The sequence below is a fragment of the Strongylocentrotus purpuratus genome, unplaced genomic scaffold, assembly GCF_000002235.5.
Source record: "Strongylocentrotus purpuratus isolate Spur 01 unplaced genomic scaffold, Spur_5.0 spur5_scaffold_1, whole genome shotgun sequence".
Classification (NCBI taxonomy): Eukaryota; Metazoa; Echinodermata; class Echinoidea; order Camarodonta; family Strongylocentrotidae; genus Strongylocentrotus; species Strongylocentrotus purpuratus.
Window position 1 is genome coordinate 26,733,608 of NW_022145594.1, and position 26,930 is coordinate 26,760,537.

The following is a 26,930-nucleotide window of genomic DNA, read 5'->3' on the forward strand; positions in this document are numbered from 1 at the left end:
CAACCGTTTCTCCTTGAAAATAAGACATAAGACAGGCATTTAAAAATCTTTCAACACTTAAATGTCTGGAATAGTATATAGAGCTAATTCATTGCTTTGTGACGGTTTACATTCACCTAAAATGTAACTAAATTGTAATAGTATAGTTGGGAGAATTAAGGAATCGATCAGATCAGTTTTTCCCCATTTTTATCATTAATAATGGTCTGTTTTCACTCAAACTTTCATATTATCTGTAATTGTACATCTAGCATTGAAGTCACTGCCTTAGTACCATTGTGTCTCATCTGAACAATGTTAACAAGTCTCTTTAAGCACATGTATCATGTCAACATGGAAAAACCTTAAAATAATGAAAATATTCCGGGTTCATATTGATACAGCCCATAATACATCAATGTAGTCTCTATCAAAATGCTTTAGAGATAGACGTACATGCATATCATTAGCCTAGTCATTGATTTCAGACTTACCCACACACATTGTATACACATTCTCCACTCCCTGGGGAGCATAACAGCCAGACACCAGCTGAGCAATGCTAAGTAAACTACAACAACTTTCACATCCTACCAGAGAATTGGAACCCTCAACCCTTGAATTGAGGGTCAAGTGAATGAACCACTATACCATGATACCTTCTTAGGTACTTCAAAATAGCTGTGGAATTTATCATCTTGGATTCACCTCTGGCAACCTATATCAGTGCAAATTGCCTTTCAAGAATAATCCTGATAGGTATCCATTTCACTCCTTGGTCAAAAAAGACAGGTAAATACATCTGGATATGCAGTATATAAGGACAAACACATTGGGCAGAGATATGAACCCTCGATCTCTCAAATGAGAATCGACCGAAGGAACCATTTATACCGCAGAGATCCAGCAAGAAAGTCTGTTTCATTCCACATTTATCATCATCATCTGTACCTGTCCCTGTCTCTATCCCTCCTATCTCTTTCTCTTTCCCCATCCCTATCTCTGCTGTCTTTTTGACTTTCTCTTTCTCTCTTATCTCTTTCCTTCTCTCTATCTCTATCCCTTCTATCTCTTTCTCTTTCCCCATCCCTTTGTCTTTTATCCATCCTTGATTTGTCCTCTTGTTTCCTATCTCTTTCCTTCTCTCTATTCCTCCTATCTCTTTTGTCTTCTCTCTCTCCACTTCTATCATTCCTCTGTTCCTCTCTATCTCTCCCTCTTTCACTTTCCCTCTCTCCATCCAAATCCCTCCTTCCTCTTTCCCTTTCTCTTTCACCCATACTTGGTTTGTCCTCTCGCTTCTTATCCCAACGATCATTCCGATCCTTCTGTTCATCTCCTCTCCTCTTAACTTTGGTTTCGTCATCCTCGTATCTAGTAGAATTGTATGAACTCCTAGCTTCGTCATCGTCGTATCTCCTCCTGCTCTTTTCTCTTTCGTTTCGTGCAGACCCATCTGCTATCCTCCTATCATCTTCCTGCTTTGTCTGTTCTTTCTTTTTGATTTTGACAACTGGGGTTGACTCGCTGTCGTCGCTATCATGTGCCCTCTTCTTTTTTTTCTCCTTCTTTTCTTTCTTTGATTTCTTCTTCTTTTTTGCTGGAATTTCATTTCCTTAAATAAAATAAAATTGAACAAGAAAACGGTGTCAATCAACAATCAAACATTTCTTCAACATGTGAAAAGGATATTTCAGATCATTATAAGTAATGTTTAACATTTTAACATTCTGACTTGGTCAAGAAAGTTAACAAATTAATAAATTGATTATCAGCTCACAGTGAGCATTAAAAAAGAAAACCTCTCATAGTTTGAAGAAAAATTAAACACATAAAGTATAAAAAAAACTATCATGAATACTGGCAAAGAGCAACTTTCACTTGAGATTCATGCACACAATTTTAGAACATGTACCGGGAATGGTCAATAACCGGTCATTTTTGGCAAGTCCAAGCTCTTATGTCCCAGTTCCAACCAAATCTGAGATTTCATTATACCTGATAACTGCATCTACCCTATAGCCCTACTGGAGCTTGAATGGACAAAAACATCAAATAAATGAGATATTTTACGTGCCAATTTAAGTTCACAAATCCATACCTAATACAATAATACTTCATAACGTATACATTGGACTTGCTTTCCGCATAAAGCCGAAACAGCACTTATTCAATGCCATACCTTTTATTGGTAGAACTAATTCCTCTTCATCTTCCTTGACGGATGTTGGAGTTGTCTTGGGAGCGCATCCCTCTTCTCTCTGCTTCTTAGTTGCATCATCCAACTCCTCATCATCCTTGGGCTTTCGATGATCTGACACGTGATCTACCCTCAATATCCTTGCCTTCAGCTGCAGCAGAAACGATATTGTCCACAAAAAAAAAATCATGAATAGTAAAGGACAGACATTTTCAAGGCAAGGAAAACTTTCACGAACAGCAACAATCCAGTAATAATTTTGTCTTGCAAACCTTTCAAGAAAGCCAGTTTTTTAATGCTTCTATATTACTGTTAATAGATAACCCCAGATCCTATCGTGCTGAAATTTTATGATGCGATCCTGTTAAGTATTTAAAAATGATTGTTTTGTGTGTGGACATGCTGCGACTCTCTCACGCTGAGCTGCAAGGCTCTGTCCAAGATTTAACGAGATAACGAAAGTGGGGTCGTGATACCCCATCTGATTTACTTTGGTTCCTGTGTTATAGTGGTGGGGTATAGTGGCTCTGTCCAAGTTTTAACGAGAGAAACGAAAGTGGGGTCGTGATACCCCACCTGATTTACATTGGTTCCTGTGTTATAGTGGTGGGGTATAGTTTTAACGAGAGCTTTTCGTAATGTGTTGGAGAACAAGACATCAAAGAGCATACAGTCTGGAATTTTTTTTTAAAGTCATTGATACGGCGGTTTCGGCGGTCTCGTCTGCATTGGGCAATTCGATATGATGAAAGTTTGATGTTGGGACATTATTTATAGGCAGGGTGGCCCATTAGCAGGCCCCTCCCCCCCCCCCCCAAAAAAGAAGGAAACCTCTGAATATAATCAGCATTTTTAAGTGAATATTGACTAAGAATCTTCAGAAGAATAATTTACTATTGTTTGTACCAAGATTGATAACTTTCATGAAATATGAAAAAATAACAAAAATTGATTCATAAATTCTCATATTATGTTGTGAAAACATAATCCAAGTTTTTGCAGACCTGAAATGATCTTTGACCTTGACTTTGTGACCTGAGATTCTCCTCACATGATTGGGGATACTTGATAACCCTTACGTTCAAGTTTCATGGAATAGGAATGTATACTTTCAAAATTAGGAAAATATTCAAAATGTTGACCTGATGCCACAACATAGTCTAAGTTTGTTGACCAAAAAAGACCATTGACCTTGACTTAGTGACCTGAAATTCTCCTCACATGATTGGGGATACTTGATAATAACCCTTTTTTCCAATTTCTCATTGAATACAAACTTATACTTTCAAAATTATTTTAAAAACTTCAGGTTAAGTTTTTGATGATGCCACAACATACTGGTAGTCTAAGTTTGTTGACCTGAATGACCTTTGACCTTGACTTTGTGACCTGAAATTCTCCTCTCACGATTGGAGATACTTGATAACCCTTTAGTCCAAGTTTCAATGAATAAGAACTTATACTGTCAAAATTATATTAAAAATTCAAAAACTTAACCTTGATGTTAACGCCGCCACCATCGCCGCCGCTACCGTCACCGAAAAAGCGGCGCCTACCGTATGTCTCGCTTTTTGCTACGCAGGCGAGACAAAAATTCACTCCTTTGCATATTCATGGTAATTTATGCAAATAGGGTCATAACATTCACATTTTTACCCATAAATAATATATTCTTCATATTTAAAAATTCATTTTTAATACATATATTCTTTAGACCATTTTGAATAATAATACAGCAAGAAAATTTAGTAGAGCCAGGTTATTTGTTAGGTTATTCCTTATGTTATCTATTGTTTTGATAATTCATTATGTATTTCTTCATTTTTTAACTTATGCTTTCATTGTTTTTGTTGTTTATTTAATTTCTCACTGTATAATTCAAGTAATTTGACCCCAATAAAAACAAATTAACTATAAACAATGTTTCATCTCTTCTGAGGAAATATGATACGTTTCCTTTTGTTTGGTACACAAATCACAAAAATGAGCGATTTGGGGGCTGACATGCAAAGACAAAAGGTCACATGACTTTGTAAGACTAAAAAAAAATAGCCACCAAGCAGCGGGGCGTCATCCTTACGCGTTCCAGAACAATCAGAAAAATCGCAGTTACTGCTACATATGTACATGAATTCATCATGGCATGGATATAGAGTACAAACACACATACATACATACCTGTAAAGTTGATGCCTTAACATTCAGTCTAGAATAGAAATCCTCCTCGAAACCCTCTCCACCTATTTTCAGTTCAGTCAGGTTTGGCATGGAACATAAAGCTTCTACTAAGAGGTGTAAAGAGGCTGATGTTGAACACCTAACACTACGAAGCTCAAGAGTTTTGACCTACATTTATACAAACAGTAATCAATACTACATTAGTACATTACCAGACTACATGTTTTAATTGAATGACTGCAAATATAACTGGATGCTCCGTTATACATGCATGTGTATGGCTATGCTCAGATGACAAATTGTCTGGGCTTCATTTAGCCAAATATATAGGATTTGGATAAGGGCTTCAAATAGTTTTGAGTTAAGGTTTAGTGATATGTATCCTTTTTGGTGCAGGGTTAAAGTATAGAATTTTGTTAGTTCAGGATATACCGGTATAAGCACAGAGAAATTGTTGTGGTAGCATGTGGCGAACAACAGGAGGACCTACACTTAAAGTTGTAGTGCATTTACTTACTTCATACTACAAAGTGATGCATTCAAGGAATATATCCTACAATATACCCACTTTACACCTAGGTTAAGTAGAGCAAATACAGATTACTGTCTTGCCCAAAAATATATGTGCTACATGCGGCAGTGATTCGAACTCCATACTCCCTGGTCCCATTATTTTATAATGTAAATTATTCATATAATTTATTTTAATAAATAGAGCTGTATTTGTGTATGTAGAATTAAATAACCAAAGAAGGAACTAATCCTTTGTCGATTATTTAGACACATTTTTGACATTGCCTAAATGCTATATAATACATTCATGACTAAAATTATACCTTATACATGAACGTATATATAGAGTGTGTACTTGTAGCTGTGCTTAAAAAATGTACACGGTGATCTAGATCTTCATCCTTGGTTATCGAGTATTGAATCTGAAGTATACTTTGATACTGCTTTCAGACCCATGACATAATCAAACCTTATGAATTGCTATGAACTTAAAAATATAAAAATTACAAACAAAAATACTTGATTCTACTAGTCTTTATAGTACTTTAGTAATCATTTTATATTGATATTGCATCATTATGTGTAAATAGCAACACAAGACTCCCCTTCCCTCAGAAATGCTTACTTAAACACATCCAGTTAGTTTTCATCGGAAACCAAGTACCTTTTCTAAAGCAAACCTTCAAATGTGAAGTTTTTTGCAGAACATCATATTTACAGTTCAAGCTATATTAATTGTGTATCATGCACTGTATATGAAAGAACCTCTTTATAATAATGCTCCTTTGTCTGCTAAGACTATTATATATTTTCATATTGAACATTACATACATTGAACAAACATTGACTGCTTCTAAAATATTATAACTCCTTAAAGGGCCCCTCTAATCAAAACGGGCTTAAAATTGAAAAAAGACATGTAGAAAATTGTTGGCGGAGATTCCGAATATGACAAAGAATTTTCTTAGAAATCATCAATAATTCTGGAATCTAGCTTTAAAAATGACGACTCAGACCGCTCAAAAAAAGCCAAGTTTCAGAGCTGTATCGCGCAAAAGCATATGACGTCAGTGCAGGAGACAACATTGGCATTATAACACAACATAAGTTTTTATAAAATACCAAAAATCGACTAAATCTTCAACAATTGTTCAAATAATGGTCATGATTTAAAAATCGTTATCTTATCGTTATCAAAGCAGTCGATATCTCTATACCACTCATCCAATGTACAAGGTTTTCATAAATATAACCTCGTACTCCAGTTCAGGCGCACGTACGGTGAAATTGAAAATGCATGTCGGAGTGACAACAAGTGGTCTAAACTAAAACTCTCGAGGCCTAACAGTCAGTATTCTAAGTGGAAAATGACCCTCAGTTTTTCCTTTTCTCAGCTGCAGTCCTCACAGTCTTCTCCTTTCCTGCATCCCAATTTGTTCTTTGTGGCTTGATAGTATCGGCAGATTCCAGCCATAGAATTTAAAAAACGAAACTAAGCCGTAAAGCACAAATGCCAAAAAATAATGATAAAAATAACACTGTGGACTCTTTGCCCACTCGTTTGATAGTTTGTGTTCTAAAGGAAACTGAAGCCAGGCTGACAGGAATGCGCACGCAAAATAATGAAAGGACTGTGGTATGAGTCTAAGCAAAAATCGTCTGATTGCGACTACACGGTGAAAAGGAGGATGATTTAGGTATTGAAATGTCTTTAAAAAGGCAAACTATGATATTAATTGGAAGAAAAAGAAACAAAACAATTATCCGAAAAATAAAATGCAGTTGATAATCCCAGAATGTTTCTGGTCATTTCGTCATTTGTAATTATGAATTACAATGAGATTGTAAGATCCTCAATTGTAGGACAAATACAAGAACATTGCAATGACGTCAAATGTGTCATCAAGCCACGTGACTGTATTTACCTTTTTTCGAGGGGTGGTCCATCAGGAGCTTAGCAAGCGTAAGATGTGTGAAAAATGGATGGTTATTATCATTTTTTGGTCAATATAGAGACTTTCTGAAAAATCTTAGGCTGGAATATTAATAAGTAGAGGTGTATTCATCTTTTGAAAGGCTAAGTTAGTTGGGTTAGAGGGGCCCTTTAAACCCATCACAACTGCTACCTGCTACACGTGTAGAAGAATTTATCATGGCATGGATGTAGAGTACAAGCACACATACATACCTTTAAGGTTGACACCTTTCCATTCAGTGTACGAAAGAACTCCTCCTGGAAATCCCATCCACGTAGTGTCAGTAGAGTCAGGTTTGGCATGGAACACAAAGCATCTGCTAGGTCCTGTGAAGAGGCTGGCGTTGTACAATTAACACCATCAAGCTCGAGGGTTTCGAGCTACATGTATACAAACAGTGATTCATACAATTACATTACCAGAGTACATCTTTTCTTAGAATGACTGCAAATATAACTGGGTGCTCCGATATCATATATATGTATGGATATGCACAGGTGAAAAATGCCCTGGGCTATATCTAGTTAAATATATAGGATTTGGATAAGGGCTGCAAATGGGTTGAGCTAAGGTTTATAGTGATAGGTATACATTGTTGGTGCAGGGTTAAAATCAAGTATTTGGTTAGTGCAGGAGAGCAAGCACGGAAAAGTTGTTGATGGATCATGTGTTGAACAACAGGAGGACCGACAATTATAGCCATAGTGCATTTAATTTCTACATACTACATAGTGATACATTAAAGAAATATATCCTACCAGAGCCCCCATTCCTAAACCTAGATTGAGAATGGCAAATGTAGCTTAACGTCCTGCCAAACAACATAAGTGCTATGTGTGGCAGGGATTTGAACCCCATTCCTCATGATTCACTGTCTAGAGACTTTACCACTGGACCGCATGCGATACGAGCAACTGTAGAGCGGACGTGCACATAATTCACACATTATTACACGCGTGCAGTTCTTTTACATGCTTTTAAGTCAGCCCAGTCAAGCTTGCCATCACGAAAATAAAGTTCCCTGAAAAAATTTCAGGGAATTCCAGGGAACTCAGCTGATTGGTCCGATCCTTGCTGCCTCATGAATAATATTCATGAGCTTTGATATTATCACATTTTATTGTTGTTTATACCATTTACAGAGCCGATTGAGGGGTATAAAGTCCATCAAGGAGTAGCTATTAAAATATGTACTATTAAAGACACGTACTGTGTCTTAATCTTCATAGGAATAATCATATCTCTTGATAAGACAATAATTATTAAATTCCTAGCATTGTAAAACATATCAAAATAGCATATTCAATAAATGAAAACAGTTTAGTCAGAACATAACTCATGGATAGCAGTCTATTCGCTCATGGGCTTTCAGATGGTTGCCACCGATTGGAAATACCACACAATCAAAGTCTCTGGGACTTCATTCATATGCAAATGAGCATCCTCCGATCATGTATAAGGAGCCCACTCAAAGCCAGATGCATCAGTATTCAAAGACAACAGGTCAATCAATCATGCAAAGAAGGGCAGGAAAAATTTTGAGAAATCAATTGTATTAATAATCACACTGACAGAACTATCAATCAGGGAGGGATATGTTCCTCATATTAGGCTTATACTTTGTAGAATATAAATTAAGCTTTAATATTAAATTTCATTTAAATCTTGTTTAATTTAATGATTGTACTAATAGTAACGCCTAATTATTTGGAATCATGTCTTGGATTTCGAAGCAACAATTGAACGAGACGGAACAAAATAGAAAAAGACCATAGCTTGTGATAGATTTTTCCCGTTCTGTTATTCTTTATTGGGCTAAACATGCCCTAAATGAAGAAAACATTTTTAGCACAGCTTTTTGTATGTGTCTGTTACAAGTATACAAATAAGTTTCCTCTGTGAGCCTTAATATCACAGAGTACATGTATGAAGAAAAAATGTCATAAACATGTAGGCCAACAGTGGTATTTCCAATCGGTGGCAGGTGTGAAACCCTGCTTCGACGACAGCATGCAACTACTAGTAGATCAGAACGCATTCACTGCCGTTTCACGTAAACCTATGAATAATTCATGATATAGTCGCTGCAAAGCAGACAACGTCATTCACTTCTCCCCGATGTGACGCGCCTCGCCCTTTCAAGTTCGTCTTGTCGAACTTTTTGCTCGGGCGCACATACGATTGTTAGTAATTGACAGGGCGCTCCAAACGACAGGTTATTGATCCCTAAATTCTCACACGGGCCACTAGGCAGAGATAACGGTGATAAATTTGACAAGAATCTTGTCTATATGGATAGCAACACGGCATCCCTAATCCCCCAAATTCTTCCTTATAGTTAAACACATCCAGTTAGTCTCCATAAAAAAACAAATACATTTTTTAAGGCAAACCTCTAAAGGTGAAGTTTGTTAGCAGAACATATTTCCTACTCAAGCTATATGAAATCTGTATCATACACTAAACATCATTCGTTCGTTCGTGTCTCCTTAGATCAACATTAATGCAAATCTTGATCTTCGGAGTAGTTGCTACAACCGGCCGTGTCAGACACGTTGGCCCGGGTGCGAGATAGAACTCTTGTAGCGTGCACCCACTTAACACAATTATACAATATCAATTAACATTACATTAATTAAAAGAATGAAGCGATAACAATTACTCTCATGTTACAGGGAAAAATATTATATGTGCTTATATGTTTACTGCACATGAAAGACTCTCTTTATAATTATTTCCTTTGTCTGCCAACACTGTTATATATTTTGATAAAAAACATTAGACACTGCTTATAAGTATCGGCTTGCATGGTGGGGTAGATATACAGTAGGCTTACGGTTGCACCATGTGAGAGGGGGGGATTGTGGAGTCCTGAAAACGACTGCTGGTAATCTTTCTTTCTTGAGTGTGTGTGTGTAGTGCTGAAAAGGACTGTTGGAAATCTTGAAAAAGACTGTTCATAATCTTTATTGAGCTTATATGGTTCTAAGGAGAACTATAGCGCCGGTTGGAGAGGATGGGTAGTTGGAGTGGCTCGACGTATGAACAGGTTGACTATCCGTCGTCAGAAGTGGGGAATAGCGGGCATGCGTGGGCTTAAGTCAACGAGATGTGGACGTGGATGAGCTATGTGTCCATGAGTGGGGTGTGGTTTCGGCGAGACGCTGTATGTGTCCCTGACGTAGGCATTGTTGTAGTCTGCTGTTGTCTGCTGTGCATTGTAACTGTGAGGCTGGAGGCTGCTTTGTGAGTTCGCAGAAACCCTTACATCAACCACCGCCACTCGCCTAACTCACAAAGCAGCCTCAAGCATCACAGCTACAATGCACCGCAAACAACAGCAGACTGCAACGCCGCCTACGTCGGGGGCACACACAGCGTCTCGCCGACACCACACCCCACTCACAGATACGGAGCACCCCCACGTTCGCAACCTGTTGACTCAAGCCCAAGCACACCAGCTATTCCCCACTGGAATGTCAACCTATTCGAAACGTTGAGTCACTCCTATTACCCATCCTCTCCAACCGGTGCTATAGTTCTCCTTAGAACCATAAACTCAAGAAAGATTACCAACAGTCTTTTTCAGGACTACACACACACACACACTCAAGAAAGAAAGATTACTGACAGTCCTTTTCAACCGTAAGCCTGCTGTATAATATTAGACACATTAAACAAAGAAGAGTGTTGCTAAAATATCATAACTCTTTAAATTCATCTCCACTGCTACATGAATATATGAATTCTTTATGGCATGGATATAGAGTACAAACACACATACATACCTGTAAAGTTGACGCTTTTTCACTCAGTGAAGAATAAAACTCCTTCTTGAAATTCTTTCCTCTTAGTGCCAGGTCAGTCAGGTTTGGCATGGAACACAAAGCATCTACCAGGTGTTTTGAAGAGACTAATGTTGGGGACCTAGCATCCAAAAGCATGACAACTGCAAGCTTGAGAGTTTGGACCTACATGTATACAAACAGTGATTCATGCAAGGATATTACCAGAGTACATGTTTTAATTGAATGACTGCAAATATAACTGGGTGCTTTGATATACATGTATGTGTATGGCTATGCTCAGGTGCTTTAGTTATTCAAATATATAATATTTGGATAAGGGCGTCAAATAAGTTTTAACTTAGGTTTAGTGACAAATACACATTTTGGTGCAGGGATAAAGTTAACAATTTTTTTACTGCAGGATAGTAAGCACACAAAATTTGTTGTGGGTACATGTGTCGCACAACAGGAAGACCAACAATTACAGCCATAGTGCATCTAATTTCTAGAAACTACATAGTGATGCATTAAAGGAAAATATCGTACCAGAGCACCCATTCCTAAGCCTAGGTTGAGAATGGCAAATATAGATTAATGTCTTGCCAAACAACATTAGTGCTATGTACGGTAAGGGTTTGAATCCCATACCTCATGGTTCACTGTCCAGGAACCATGGTTGATGGCCATTGTTTTAGAATGTATAGTCAACCTGTCTTAGCAACCACCTGTCTATAACGTCCACTTAAAATCCCCCCTTGAGATTTCATGCATATAGTTGAGAACCAGTACACATCGACCACCTGCCTCAGGCAATCAGCGGCCTCTCTTTTTGCTTTTGCTGGCCACCAAAAATGCCCACACATCAACCCCCAGCCATGTAGCATTTAGCAACACTTGAGCAATTTTGTTTACGGGTTTCACGATTTCCAAGATATTGTCTGGCATTTTTATCTGCATATCAACAATTATTTAAAGGAAATAAAATGAACGAGCCTGAATAATTCATTGACAAGACAGCGCCCCGCCCACTCATCAGGGCCAGTATTCAATTCAATACTTATAATAAGTAAGATATTTACTAAGTAAATTACTAAGCTAAAAACTTCACTTATCTAGTATTCAAATCGTATTTTAGACTTTTACATACGTAAGACAAAATCTATTTACCGGTAAGTAAAATACTTGTGACGTATCATGACGTAAAAATGTTGTCAACAGTTCTAGAGCCGTAATTGATTGCTTTGATTTTCTCCAGGATAAAGTGATTTTGTGCGACGTATAAATCTATGGGAAATTATCTTACAGTACAATTCACGTCTGGAGCTACATCATTATCCCAATCAATATTGATTCTGCAACAAAAAGAAGGCCGAATTTTGCAGACCGGGAGAGGAGTATCCTAATCGACGAGTATAGGAATCAATCGCATGTTCTGCAGCCCAAACTTGGTACCATAGCATTTCATGATTAAGAGGTTGCATGGAAGAAAATCAATAGTTCAGTTATGTAGTTGATCCTTGTTACCGATATTTTTTGATCAACTCGACATCAATATATTTGTCACGATCTTGAACCAAGTGGTGACGAAGTGCTCGTTGATAGTGTTCGTGAATGCGATTGAAGGCTGCCATGTAAACACAACTTGCTCCTACAAGAACCTGATGATGATTTAGCCTAAGTGTTCAAATTTATATTCCTAAGAGTAAGCAAATTACTTAGCCAAAAAGAGATATTTGAATACTAACCTTCCTTAAGTAAAATTTACTACCGGTAAGACAAAATCATACTTTACTTAGTAAAATACTTACCTGGTAGTCCATGGATAGAATTTCAATTCTGGCTGGGTAATTACCTAAGCCAAATACTATTAAAGTAAACAGCTTTGAATTTGTAATTAAGTAAGTATGGAATTGAATACGGGCCCTGGGCTCTCACTGGCCAGCCTATGCGCAAACAAGTGAGGCATTGATTAAAAATTTCATGACAATGACACTGTATTGTTATGTTTTCAATAGGCACAGCCCATAATGAAATGTGCAAGAAACCATATCCTGTTGGTAATTAAACGTTGATTGAATTTTTATTAAAAGCTTGGGGTTCAATATTTTGTTTGGTGTAAATGACCGTTAGATCTAGCTTTATAGGCTGCCGCTATGTCGCCAATTACCTAGCTGTGAACAATATTGCTCAAGCACTGCTGTTGCTGGTCGCTACACGGCTGGCGCTGGCAGTCGTTGTGTGGGCATTTTTTTGGTGGCCAGCGGAAGGAAAATGAGTTGCCGCTGGTCGCGCTAGGCAGGTGGTCGCTGTGTACATGTTCTTAGCTGTAAATGAAATCTCGCAGGGTTTTAAAGTGGTAGTTGAAGACAGGTGGTCGCTAACACTCGCAATTGATATCACGTGACAAGCTCTGGACCAATCACATCTTAGTATCTGTCTAAGCTATCTAATATTTTCATATAGAACAATACATCCATTGAAAAAAATATTGACTGTTGCTAAAATATCATAACTCCTTACACTCATCTCCACTGCTACATGTGTACATTAATTTATCATGGTATGGGTATACAGTAGAAACACTCATAAATACCTGTAAGGTTGATGCCTTTGCTTTCAGTCTAGAATAGAAGTCCTCCATGAAATCCCATCCACTTAGTGTCAGGTAAGTCAGGTTTGGCATGGAACACAAAGCATCTACTAGGTGATTTGAAGACGCTGCTGTTGGACATCTAACATCTGAAAGCATGACCTTTTGGACCTATGTATACAAACAAGGATTCATACAAGAATATTAACAGAGTACATGTTTTTATTGAGCGACTGCAAATATAACTGGGTAGTCCAATATACACGTATGTGCATGGCTAAGCTCGGGTGACAAATGCTCTGGGCTTTATTTAATCAAATATATAGCTTTGAATGAGGGCTGCAAATAGGTTTGAGCTAAGGTTTAGTGATAGGTATACTTTTGGTGCAGGGATGAAGTTAGGAATTTGGTTAGTACAGGATAGTAAGCTCAGCAGAATTGTTGACAGATCATGTGTCGAACAACAGGAGGATCGAAAATGACAGCCATGGTGCATTTAATTACTACCAAGAGATACCAGCTATGGAGAACTAGCTAGCGAGAGCCATTTGATTGAGCTTCAAAGCTGCCTTGTAAACTCAGTGGGTGTTTGCAAGATGATTTGCGACATAGCACATGGTCTTACAAGAGCTGACACAAGGGTCAAGGTCGCTTTTGAACAAAAACTGGATTGTGAGTTAAGTTCTAGTACCAAATCCTATGGAAATTTAGAAGCGGCAATCGTTGTAGAAAAGGTTGTTAGTTCAATGTCGGATAGCAATTAGAAAATGTTGAGAAAGGAAGTGAAATTTGATGTCAGAGAAGGGATAAGAAAGAGGATTTATCAATTAATTACAAAATTATGTCACCTTGAAAATGGCTAATTGTCAGTTGAAACCTAATTACGCAAAATTCGACCATTTCGTCTTTCATGTAAGTGGCCATATTTTCAAAGTATTTAGTCAAATTTGACAAATGAGGTATCAAAATTCTTCTTTTCATGTGCTCAAAAAAGGAATTGGGCAGGGGAAATGAAATTTAGATACTTCAAAATTTCACTGTGATACTTACTGCCAGTGACACAATTGTGTATTGTATACTACATTATGTCATGGGCTGGTTTCATATGTGTATACTTCTTTGTTTATTACGCAGAATAAAGATGATACATATAATGCATATGTGTAGAGTCTGTACACGTAGCAGTGCTTAACAAAAGTACACTGTGAACCAGTTCTCCATCCTTGTTTGGTGAGTATTGAATCTAGAGTATACTATGGTACTGCTTTCAGACCCATGAGACATAATTCCAAGCTTATGAATCGCTATGAACTTAAAAATATACAATTACAAACAAAAATATTTGTATCTACGATTCTGTAGAGTACTTCTGTCAGTAATATGTTTATACTGAAATTGTATTACTACACGAGTATCAACACAACACTCCCTTTCCCCTAAAATGCCCTTTCCCCTAAAAATGCATACTTTAAACACATCCAGTCGGTCTCCATCAAAAAATAAGCTACCTTCTCTGAGGCAAACCTTTAAAAAAAAATTGCAGAACATTACATTTTCAACTCAAGCTATATGAATTCTGTATCATACCCTCTTCATAATAACAATCCTTTGTCTGCCAAGACTATTTTAGAATTTCATACACAAAATATTACACACGTGAAAATTATTGACTGTTGCTAAAATATAATTACTCCTTAAACTCATTTCCACTGCTACATGCCTACATAGATTCATCATGGCAAGGATGTAGAGTACAAACATACATACATACCTGTAAGGTTGACGCCTTTGCATTCAGTGTAGAATAGAACTCCTTCTCGAAATCCCATCCCCTTAGTGTCAGTTTAGTCAGGTTTGGCATTGAACACAAAGCATCTGCTAGGTGATGTGTAGAGGCTGCTGTTGGATGACTAGAACCATTAAGCTCGAGGGTTTCAATCTACAAGTTTACAAACAGTGATTCATACAAGTATATATCTAAATCTTCGGATGTATTATATGGTTCATTATATTACTAAATGCATTATGTCATGTTATTACAAAAATCAATGTAAATTGATTTATATGATATATATGTTTCCAAACAGAATATTGATTTGTTACATTACATTGTAAATTGATTTATATGTTTATAAACAGAATATTGATGTACATCAATGAAGTTTAATAAATACAATACAATACATGAACGTATATGTAAAGTGTATATATGTGGCTGCGCTTAAAATAAGTGCAATGTGATCTAGATTTAGAAATAAAATATTAATTAAATAATAATAGTATTAATAATAACAACAATACTAATAATAACTAGAAATGCAATCGTGTCACAACGATGTGCGTGCAATGACGCCATGTTTCTACGTGTCAAACGAAGGAGCTACTCTCGGACTATCCAGAGCAATATGTAAGAAGTCTGTAGCTTCTGTGATAGTGGAGATAGTTAGGGCGAAAGAAAGGTCACCAAAACGGCCCGAAACGGAAAAAATGGTGCCTGGACGGTCACGCATGAGGGTTTCCGGAGAACGAAGAATTTAGTGACCTTGAAGGAATGCTAGAGACTACGCCTACGAATTTTGAAGGGAATTGGAGTAGAGGAAAGGATCTAGAAAGGGCTCGCAAGCACTGCGTGCAAAACCAATAGGACTTGGTGCATGATGAACATGTTGCGACGCGTGCTTTGGCACGAACGGCCGCCCATACTAACACAACCGAATAACAGTCTTAAAAAATGACGTCATGGCCGAAACGTGTTATAATAGGGCGGAAACTCGGCGGAATTTGTATAGTGACCCTTGTTCAAATGCGATTAACTCACAATTTTCTGTGTGAACATATACCATACTTGGTATCATTCGAAAGGGCACTTAAGTGCGGTCAGTTTGAAACCATTGTCATCTGCGCAAAACGTACTGCACGCATCAAACGCGCTATTACGTAAAGCAAAGTAAATTCATCATTTTGGGCGATAAATTGGCGAAGAGGGCATTACAATTTACTAAACTTAGCAGACAGTTGTCACGTATATGGATACATGTGTCTGCCAAGTTTCATTGATGTAGGTATAAAGATCGCCGGTTTAGAGCAAGTTGAAATTATTTCTCAATTTTCTTGAAAATGGCGAATTTGGAGGGCAATTTTCTCAAATTTGGTCAGTGATAGGGTATATAATTTTGTATATGGCTGGAAAGGGCATATCTTCAAGTATCTAAATCCAAAAAAGGGTACGGGTTTGCCAAGCCATTATGGAGATACGGCCACAGAGAGAAAGCCAATTCCCAGAACTTTAGAGGGCGCTATTTATGCTGTGCAAAGCCATTGGAGCGTGAAATTTGGCATGGCTATGTGCAATTACGAGATAAAGATACTGTGAGATTTAAATACAAAACAGAATTTATATGAGAAAGTTATGGCAGTTTTAGATTATTTAGGGGTCAAATTTTCGAGAATTTGAGAGATTTTTGATGGAGTCGGTTTCAGATTTGAATTTTGAGTACGAAGATGGCATTTTGAAGGTCAGATTATACGTCGCAGATGAAAGAACATCTCTTAGACTATCTAGAGGAATTTGTTAGAAGGTTGTAGGATCTAGGATAGTGGAGATAGGAAGGAAGAAAGAAAGGCCTTAAAATGGACCAGAAACGGACAAAATGGCGCCTGGACGGTTATGCATGAGTGATTTCGAGAATCGAAGAATGTAGTGACCTTGTTGAGATGTTAGAGACTATGCCTATGAAATTTGAAAGGAAAAGGACATGAGGAAAGCACCTAACTAGGAATAACAAGCACTACGTGCAAAACGAATGGGATTCCGGACGACAAGAAGAAGTAAGCATATTAATAAGAAGAATGTGAATGAAAACAAGGCAATGACGAAGGTCGTCATTGCAATAATAATAACACCAACAATGTCTTTAGTTGCAATATGTATTGGTAAGCATTTGAATAATACAAGAAATATATGACAACAGTCACTATGAGTACATGTATACATTACAAATGAGAAAATCCATGCAGTATAATGATGCAAAGGTTAAACCACCAAGATTTTTTGGAATATAATCACAAGATGTTGTAGAATTTCAGAGCAGTTCATAGAATTTAAAGGTAATAAAGAACATGTATACATTTTTTCCATGTCCAAGCAGTACAAATAATAAACAAATAAGGTGTAAATATAACTAGATGGATCTTAGACCGAGTGCAGTCGAAAATGATGCCTCCACCACAGAGCAAGTTTACAAACCAAAACAGAAGCAATTTTTAAAATTCAAGTTTGATTGTAATCCATTAACAGGTTCTCAAAATATCATGATTAGAAACTATTTTCATATACATGGCTCTGCAAGATATAAACATGTCCTGAGTTTGATGGTAATCCATCCATCAGTTCTAATGATCGAGAATGCATTCACAAGCTATTTTTGTATACATGAGCCCAAAGACTTTTGACCTCATGACCCCAAAATCTAATCAGTTCATTGGCTCTGCGAGATACACACATGACCCAAGTTAGGAGGCAATCCATCTATCGGTTCTTGAGATAACGCGATCATGAGAACGGGACGTACAGACGGACGGACAACCCGAAAAAACAATGCCTCCGGCTATTTAGTTGCAGAGGCATAAAAATATAATTTTTTAATAGATCTATAATGGAATACACATGAAAGAAGAAACCCTCCATAGTGTCCAGGCCCTTACCTCTTTATTGTTCTTCATCTTCACTTGTACTCCTTATTTCCTCTTTATATGTATTTGCCAACTAGAGGACACCATAAATTTGCAACCTAACCTAACTTTATTTTCTGACTATAATGACAGTGATTTCTTAGATTTTCAAGCGATTGATGTTCTGCGTCTTGAATCCCCCCCCCCCTTCCCAATAGGCTATACTATGACATTACAATACCGGTATGTATATGTATTTTCACTCACCTTGGACTTGTTTCCTTCTTTAGCAAGAACTGCATAGAAGTCACTGTGTAAGGATGCAGTTTCTAGTGCAACATTCTTTAAAGATGGAGCAGAGCATATAATATCCACCAAATCATGTGATAAAGTTGGTCCAAATTCTCTATCACGCACATCAAGGCCGATCTTTAAACAAACAAAAAACAAAATTCAACAAGTCAATGCAAAGCGTAGCATCCGCTAATATACTATTATATTACTAGGCAAGGAAGTTAACCACATTTTTACATATATAATTAGGTTTTTTTTTAAATATTTAATGAGCTATGACCTTTCATCTTTGACCTACATACTCCGAAATAGAACTTAGGCTCTACATTTTTTTTTATACCATGTACTGTCATATTAAATTCCATTAAAATTCATCAAACATTACTCAAGTTATCGAATGGAAACCAGATTTGCATGTTTAATGAGCTATGACCTTTGACCTACATACTCCGAAATTGAACTTAGAATGTGTTTTGATACCATGAACCTTCATATCAAATTTCATTAAAATCTGTCAAACAATACTAAAGTTATGGATCGGAAACCAGATTCACATATTTAATGAGCTATGACCTTTGACCTACATACTCGGAAATTGAACTTAGGCTTTGTTTTGATACCATGTACCTCCATATCAAATTTCATTAAAATCCGTCAAACATTACTAAAGTTATTGATCGCAAACTAGATGTGTATTTGTTTTGCATATTTAATGAGCTATGACCTTTGACCTACATACTCCAAAATCGAACTTAGCCTGTATTTTGATAGCATGTACCTTAACTACCTTCAAATCAAATTTCATTAAAATCTGTCAAAACATTACTAAAGTTATCAATCGGAAACCAAATTTGTTACGGACGGACGTACGCACGCACGCACGCACGGCAGCCTTACTATATATCCCCTCCGACTTCGTCGGCGAGGGGATAAAAAATAGATACAAAATAATAAATAATATGAGAAAATCAGAGTCCATTGCTTAAATTTGATGTATGTATACTTACCACATCTAAATGTATTCCAGTGAATGCAAAACCTGCAACAGTGTGTGCTTTCATTTTGCTGTTTATGTACAGAGACGACATTCCACCCGTCACCAAGGCTGCAGTATCTAGGTCCTGACTCTCAAAGGAAACATCAACCAAGAAATCCATCTCTTTGCTGTTTGGGGTGTTACCCTGTACCATGCATTTCATGACATGGTTAGCAATGGTTTTGTCCTGTGATACAGTGAAGTACAGGAGATACCTAAACTCTTCTTTCCTAGGCAGCACTACTTGCTCAATCAGCCTGTTGAATTCATTGTGATCTGATTCATACAGGGAAGCAAGATGGACCCCAGCCATGTACTCCTGAAAGAGTTTGTGTGGAAAGAAGATGGTAGACTGCAGGAACAGACTGCTCTTATCATATATAGATGACAATTTCTTCTCCTGAGACAACACCCCCACTCTGCAAGCTGTTTCTATGGAGTCTGAGCACTGTTCAAAATCATCTTCTTTGAAAATGAGGGTGTTCTTTTGTAGCCCGTTGAAAGCAACTTTGGCAACTGGTTCCATGAACTTCTCGATTTGAGAGATATCTGCTTGGAATGATGGGCTGCCTAAATTTGACATCGCCTTCTGAGCATAATGCACCTTCAAGAATTCAAACATTTCATCAAATATTTGAGAAAAGGTTCGAAATGACTTAAACTTTTCTTGTTTTTCGTCACCAAGTTCTTTCCACATAAGACAAAGCATAGCTATGTAGATAGGACATGGGGCCATATTCTCAGATATGATGTCATTGTCTTTGGTTAATTGGATAAGCTGATCTGCTGTGGCCACATCTTCTTCAAAGTACTTGTGAATGTAAATCTCCACATTCTTCTTGCTAAAACCTTCCACATAAATGAAAGTGTACAGTTTCCTCAGACTATCATCCCATCTAATCTCTGTGACCTTCCACGGGCGACTTGTCACCAACACCGGGCAAGTGGCAATTTCATCTGAACTAAGAATGTCTCCAAGTGCAATGTCACCTCTCTCTGAAGAACTTCCTCTTGTCTGGGTTTGATCAGCGGACTGTGGCTGGAGACACTCTGCCTTTGAGCCAGCTTTCATCTGCTGTACAACCTGGCCATCAAACTCATCTAATCCATCAAACGCAATGAATACATCTTTTGGATTTGACCGGATGTACTCAGTGATCTGGCAGGCTGTTGCTGGATTGTCCTTTGAGAGATACGACTTGGCAATCTCACCGATCGTGTATCGCTTGGCTTCACGAAGAGGGACGACAAGTACCCACACAAACTTTGGGAGAACAGGACTGTTATTTATCCAGTCCCAGGCAATCTTAGCACAGAATGTTGTCTTCCCAGCCCCTGCCTCTCCCTGAATCATGATTCGCTTGGGGAACTCTCCATTGACTTTAAGATCAAAGAGATCCCTGTACTCAAGTGGTCGCTTGTGATCTCTATATCCCTCTTCCAGGACAAGGTTTGTGTACATGTCTGTGAATGGTACAATGGAATCAGGGTTGAGAGGATCAGCTCTGATCTTACAGAGAGTTGTCGGTACTTAAATTTGAAATCATCTGCACATCTCTTGATCAGATCAGGAGAAAGTGGTTGGGTCTGCGATCCTAGCAATGTAGCAGGTGCACCTTTAAATTTAATAAAAATGAGTGTAACGATTTAACTTAATCTTTAAGATCACCAGCAATTTTTTCTAAATATCAAAATGTTTCATTTGAGGATATTCATAACATACACATGAACACAAAACAAATTACTATTGTATTTATGTTTTTCAACTTTCAATTTGCTTTCTTTTTGTTTTGTTTTTGTTTGAGGGCGTTATGTGGACAAAGATTCAATGAGAACAGATGATAATTTATCGTTGTTGCAGTTTTCTAGGTACATCATACTATTGTGGATGCATGACATGCCTATGTTTGTTTGTTTTTTAACTTAACAATATCTCTGTAAAATATTAATATGTCTTTTTGATTGAATGTATGTACATGTCTATTTATGTATCCATATGTAACATGTAAATAGCATTAATTTCCATCACTAACAGTATGGACAATAATGATGAACCTTTTAAACCTCGTGAACTACCGTGAAAAGACCAATTCCACTCCATATCAAAAAACTGAGAGAAATGTGGTTTCCTTTTGATGTGTACACAAAAATGAGAAGTTCTTCATTTTAGGGCTGACAAATGGTCACAAAAGAGAAAATTGCTCTGTAACGGTACAATTTTTTTTCATAAACCTGTCAAAAGAGGAACATGACTCCACAAAAAAAGTCAGAAAGTGGCTGGGCTTGAAATGCCAAGAAATTTGAATGACAATCCTTTTAAAGCTTCATATAAATCTAATTGCATCATCTCCCTTACACAGCGCAAAGTGAGTGGGTCTGTATTAAACCATGTATTAATGGCCACAGCCCATGTGACCAAAAGCCCACAAGACCGACAATATCTGTCTAGCGAACCATCTAAAAAGTTGTCAGAAGCCCCACGAGACGAGCAACCAATGGACTAACAGCCCACAAGACCAACATGTCATTTTCATGGGTGTTCTGACAACTATTTTGAGAGTTCACCAGACCCGTAGTATCAGTTACGTGGGCTGTTCGTCTACTCGGATGTCCTGCTATAAGTAACACTATTTGCACCAAATGAGAAAGTGCCAATTAATAGTGTTTGTTGGCTGCCTTCAAGAGCAATGTATTATCAATGGCAGTAAAGGCCTTCTTGCGGGCAGCCGACACGATTTCCTTCTTATTCTCACCTGTCCTGTTCGGGACTAGACTGCCAGCAAGTAGTTCACCAGAGAGGGACCCTAAGTTACTTCTTTCTAATCCCTCTGCAAGGAGAGTCCTGATGTCTGTGCCTGGTGGGTGTTTGTCTCTCCATCTTGTGAACACTGTCATCAATGCATCACTGGTATTTAGCAAATGCTGCACAATGATTTGACCAAGCTCTGCATTGGGGATTTCCAGGTTAACGCCCACCTCTTTGTAGTAGCTTGGTTCAATTAGCTTTGACAGCTTTATGAATTCCTCCTCACTGACAATCCTGTAATTAAAAAAGAGAAGATTTTATCAAGCATTTTATATCTCTAAAGTATCTCTTATTGTGTTGTAACATTCATTTAAGCACCAGTTCTAAGTTTAGTTCAGTTGCTGATATGCATTTAGGAGAAACAGACTGTACAACATTAAACTTCATGGTAGAATAAACTACTCCAACCTACAAATATGTACACTGTGGAATTCCCTCCCATCATCTATTCGCGAAATTGACAACCTGGACCACTTCAAAGCTTCACTCAAAACTCACATCTTCCTTCAGACATTTAAATGCTAATTTTATTGGAGGAGCTTGCGCCTTTGAATGTTTTTTAAACAGATATATGGCGCCATACAAATGCTTTTCATCATCATCATCATCATCATCACTAGCTTCTACATTTGAGCACTGTCAGTACCTGCAGCTTCATGCGCATACCTACCTGATTTCATTAAGCTACATGTACTGATAAGATTTATTTAAAGGTTACATTGAAGCATATACCTCATCAAGAATACAGAAAAAAAATTGGCATGCATGTATGTGGTGTTACGCTTTAATAATCACTAATCATATTGCCGGCTTGTAACAATCACTCGAGTAATGACGTTATCATGTTTTTAGAAGTTTCTGATCTACGAAATGTTGGGTCATGTGACCCAACATGTCGTTGAAATACCATTCCAAAACACAAACATTGATGGTTCCTGACGCAGATATTAACAACATGTAAATTTTGCCAATGCATGAGAAGAGACAAACACAAAAGAATCATGCATGCTTCTCCAGCCATGATTTTGGGCACCTTCATAAACCTTCTGAAAGTCAGTCGCCGGATCCACCCATGAAAGGTACTGACGATAACCAAGAGTACATGTAAACTAAAAAAACAGAGAACATATTTGAAATATATGTCATGCCTAGTCCAAATAACAAGCTCTTGTATTTGTCCAAGTGATAAAATGTAAAAAGATGAAGTGTCAGCCCTACGCTTTGTAGAATACATAGCTTGTATCTACAAAAATACTCAAAAAATGCTAACCTGATTACATGAGTGATAGATACAAGCCCCTACTGGTTATTAATGTTGCAATAAAGAACAGGAAATAACTTTCAAATACAATTAGACTGACCTGTCTGGTCCAGGGTTGCATGGTTTCAACATCACCAGATCTCATCAGGAGGATCATGAGCAGATAAAGTAGGCAGAATCCATCCATGGTGCAAGATGTCTTTCTCATTCGACAGAAACTCAGTCCACTGGGGTACAACTACAAGAATGGTAACCCCAGCAGGACATCCTGTAATTGAAGAGAAAAAAGGGATTCTGCTGTTTACTATGCAAATTACTTATATTAGTGACATGCATGATGTACAGTGTACATAAAATGGTTCACTTTTAAAAAATTTCCTCCCCTCGTCCAAATATTTGCCACTTGACTCGACTTGTGCGATTTAAAGGTAAAGACCAGTTATGGTCATGCGATTGCATTGTAAAAGGAACGTTGTGGAATCGATCAGAAAAGGTTGATCATCTAGCATCTAGCATCTGCAAGGTTCTGGAATCATCAAAATGATAAGAAATTTGGCCCATTCTTCGTTAAGTTACAAGCACTATACACAGAAAGATGTATATGGGACTACCCTATATCTCACAGACCATGAGAGAAACAAATTTACCAAATATATGAATTAGTAGGCGGTTTCCCGGCAAATTTTTTATCATCATGTATTAGTCAAAACATATTCTTTCACATGATTGGTAATGAGAGCTTCCATTTCATTTTTTGAAATTGGGGCGTTTCCAATACTGGTCTTTACCTTTAATACTGAACTTTATTCAAAGATAAAAAGGGCTGAAATGTATTGTGAAGATCTAGCTTATATTCGGAAAGGGGGGGGGGTATCTCTGATGCAGAAAGAGACAAAATGTATATTCAGAGGGTTTATGAATTAATAAATTAAATATCATATTGGGAATATTCTGATTGTGTATTGCAAAATATTTGTATAATTTGTGAAATATTGTGATTTGTATGCCTTATCGTTTGATGTTAGTTTTTCAAAGTGTGAGTGTGTGCAAGGTATGTGCGAGAATAGATATGCACATGCGATGAGCTGAATGTATAAATTAAAGCTGCCTCATGAATTGTGCATGTACATGTATGGATATTAAACATGCGGTGTAGCTCAATGCTGTTAAACTTGGTACACAGGGCATGGTGATGTTAAAGGTCGGTCCCAAGACGTAAATAATCATATCTTGGAAAAACCCAATTACACACACACACACATGGGAAGCAAACTGTTGTGCTATACTACTAGCAGCCTTTTCACACACGAGTAAAATTCTGTAAAGCTGATTAGTTTAAAGCGCTTTAACCAATCAGCTTTACATACGACATCATTCACCCACAGAAATTTCGGTGTGATCGTTAATCGTTTCGTGATTAACTACTGCTCTTAAAATGCGCAGTAGTGCCATTGCGCGTCATATCAAACAAAGCACATGCTCCAGTTTAAACACGTATAACCGTTCACACACAAAATGTCAAGCTCTCCAGAGACAAACTTCGTATCTGCAGCCTGCTTTGAGGGGCGTACGAATCGCGACTTCGTATCTATCCAAACATCGTATAAACAATGTTCACACAGGCAAAATTTTCTTTAAAGCTGTATAAAATTGTGGAGTTAAACAGCTTTAAACTAATCAGCACTATGTAGATACGATGAATTTTAGCTGTGTGTGAAAAGGCTGATGGTACTCTCCACACAGGCATGCCATTAGTACACTTGTTCAGACGACCTCTATATCCCAAGACGAAAATGCAATTGAAACCAATTGAACACCAATTGAAATTTCAATTGGTTTCAATTGGTTTCAATAGCTTCCAATTGGTCTCAATAGGTTTTAAGAGGTTTCAATGGGACTTTAATAGGACTTCAGATGGTTTCAATTGGTCCAGATTGGCCCCATTGGACAAATTGGCCCCATTGGGCCCATTGGCCTAGGCCCCATTAGACTTTAATGGGTCCCCAATTGGTTTCAATTGGTCCAGATTGGCCCCATTGGACAAATTGGACCCATTGGCCCCATTGGCCTAGGCCCCATTAGACTTTAATGAGTCCCCAATTGGTTTCAATTGGACCAATTGGTCTCAATAGGTTTTAAGAGGTTTCAATGGGACTTTAATAGGACTTCAGATGGTTTCAATTGGTCCAGATTGGCCCCATTGGACAAATTGGCCCCATTGGCCCCATTGGCCTAGGCCCCATTAGACTTTAATGGGTCCCCAATTGGTTTCAATTGGTCCAGATTGGCCCCATTGGACAAATTGGACCCATTGGCCCCATTGGCCTAGGCCCCATTAGACTTTAATGAGTCCCCAATTGGTTTCAATTGGACCAATTGGCCTTAATTTGGACTTCAATTGGTTCAATTGAAACCAATTGAAATTCCATTAAAGTCTAATAGGGCCAATTGAAATCAATAGAAACCAATAGGACCAATGCTACATAGTATAGAAACCAATTGGACCAATAGAAACCATTAGGACCAATAAGACCAATAAAAAACAATAGGACCAATATGACCAATAGAAAACAACAGAAACCAATAGAAACCAACAAATCTAGGCATCTCATGAATATTCATTATCACTTTACATGTGTCACAGAAAAATAAATTTATCATGATTTGTTAAGCAAATCATGACAATGCACATCAATTTTGTGATTTCTTTTTTCCTTCGGCAATTAATAACCAATAGATTATTTTGTCTGATCATGTTACAATTACATTCACGTTTTAGCAATAGATATATTGATTATATGATTACTAACCAGGAAACAATATACATATTTAGTATATATATGTGTACGAGCCAATGCCTTTCTAAATGCAACTCTTGAATTCACTTCAAATGATCTTTGTGATGAAGTTAATGCAAATGAGATTGGAATATACCTAATTGTTGGACAGTTGCCAATATCGATTATGAAGTATCAGTAATTATCACTGGTTCTTCTAACTGGATCAATTTATACCAATTGAATCCCCATTGAATGCCCCCATTGAATCCCTATTCAATACCAATTGGCAATTTGGAGTACATGGAAAGTGAAACAATGGGTACCCATTGAAACCAATTGGCAATTGGTCCCATTGGAACCAATTGGCAATTGGTCCCCATTAAAACCAATTGCCAGTTGGTTTCAATGGGGACCAATTGCCAATTGGTTTCAATGGGTACCCATTGTTTCAATTTCCATTTACTCCAAATTGCCAATTGGGATTCAATGGGGACATTCAATGGGGATTCAATTGGATTTTCGTCTTGGGTATTGATATTTATATTTCAAACACCACTGTAGGCCTACCGGTACATCCCGGATTACAATTAGATTTCATGCATTGTAGAGCAGGTAATTTCGACTGAGTCATATGAACAAATATGACCCACATTCGGCCAAAAGATCAATGAGGCATTTTGTGTACCTCCCACACAAGACGACGAACAATGGAGTGCACTAGAGCGTAACATCAAGGTGCCGGACTCGTAGATTTTTATGAAATAGGGGTTTATCGTAGAAAACTGGTGAGAGTGTGAATGTCAACACCGCTGTGCGAGCGTGACTTGTCAACTCTCTCTCTCTGTCCATGTCCATGCT

The 26,930-nt window shown here is 37.6% G+C and overlaps 1 protein-coding gene across 1 annotated transcript in view; it reads right to left on the reverse strand.

Moving 5' to 3' along the window:
- Positions 1-683: 683 nt before the first annotated feature.
- Positions 684-26,930, reverse strand: part of LOC100889937 (NACHT, LRR and PYD domains-containing protein 12) — a 38,988-nt gene continuing 12,741 nt past the window's right edge. The window contains exons 2-11 of the mRNA XM_030978656.1: positions 23,393-23,560; positions 21,979-22,265; positions 19,197-20,841; positions 18,163-18,324; positions 10,635-10,817; positions 7,059-7,226; positions 4,358-4,525; positions 2,162-2,330; positions 1,163-1,594; positions 684-697 (exon numbers count right to left, since the gene is read on the reverse strand). Coding sequence (XP_030834516.1) covers positions 684-697; positions 1,163-1,594; positions 2,162-2,330; positions 4,358-4,525; positions 7,059-7,226; positions 10,635-10,817; positions 18,163-18,324; positions 19,197-20,687 — 2,787 coding nt within the window. The 5' untranslated portion in view covers positions 20,688-20,841; positions 21,979-22,265; positions 23,393-23,560. The remainder of the gene's footprint in view (positions 698-1,162; positions 1,595-2,161; positions 2,331-4,357; positions 4,526-7,058; positions 7,227-10,634; positions 10,818-18,162; positions 18,325-19,196; positions 20,842-21,978; positions 22,266-23,392; positions 23,561-26,930) is intronic.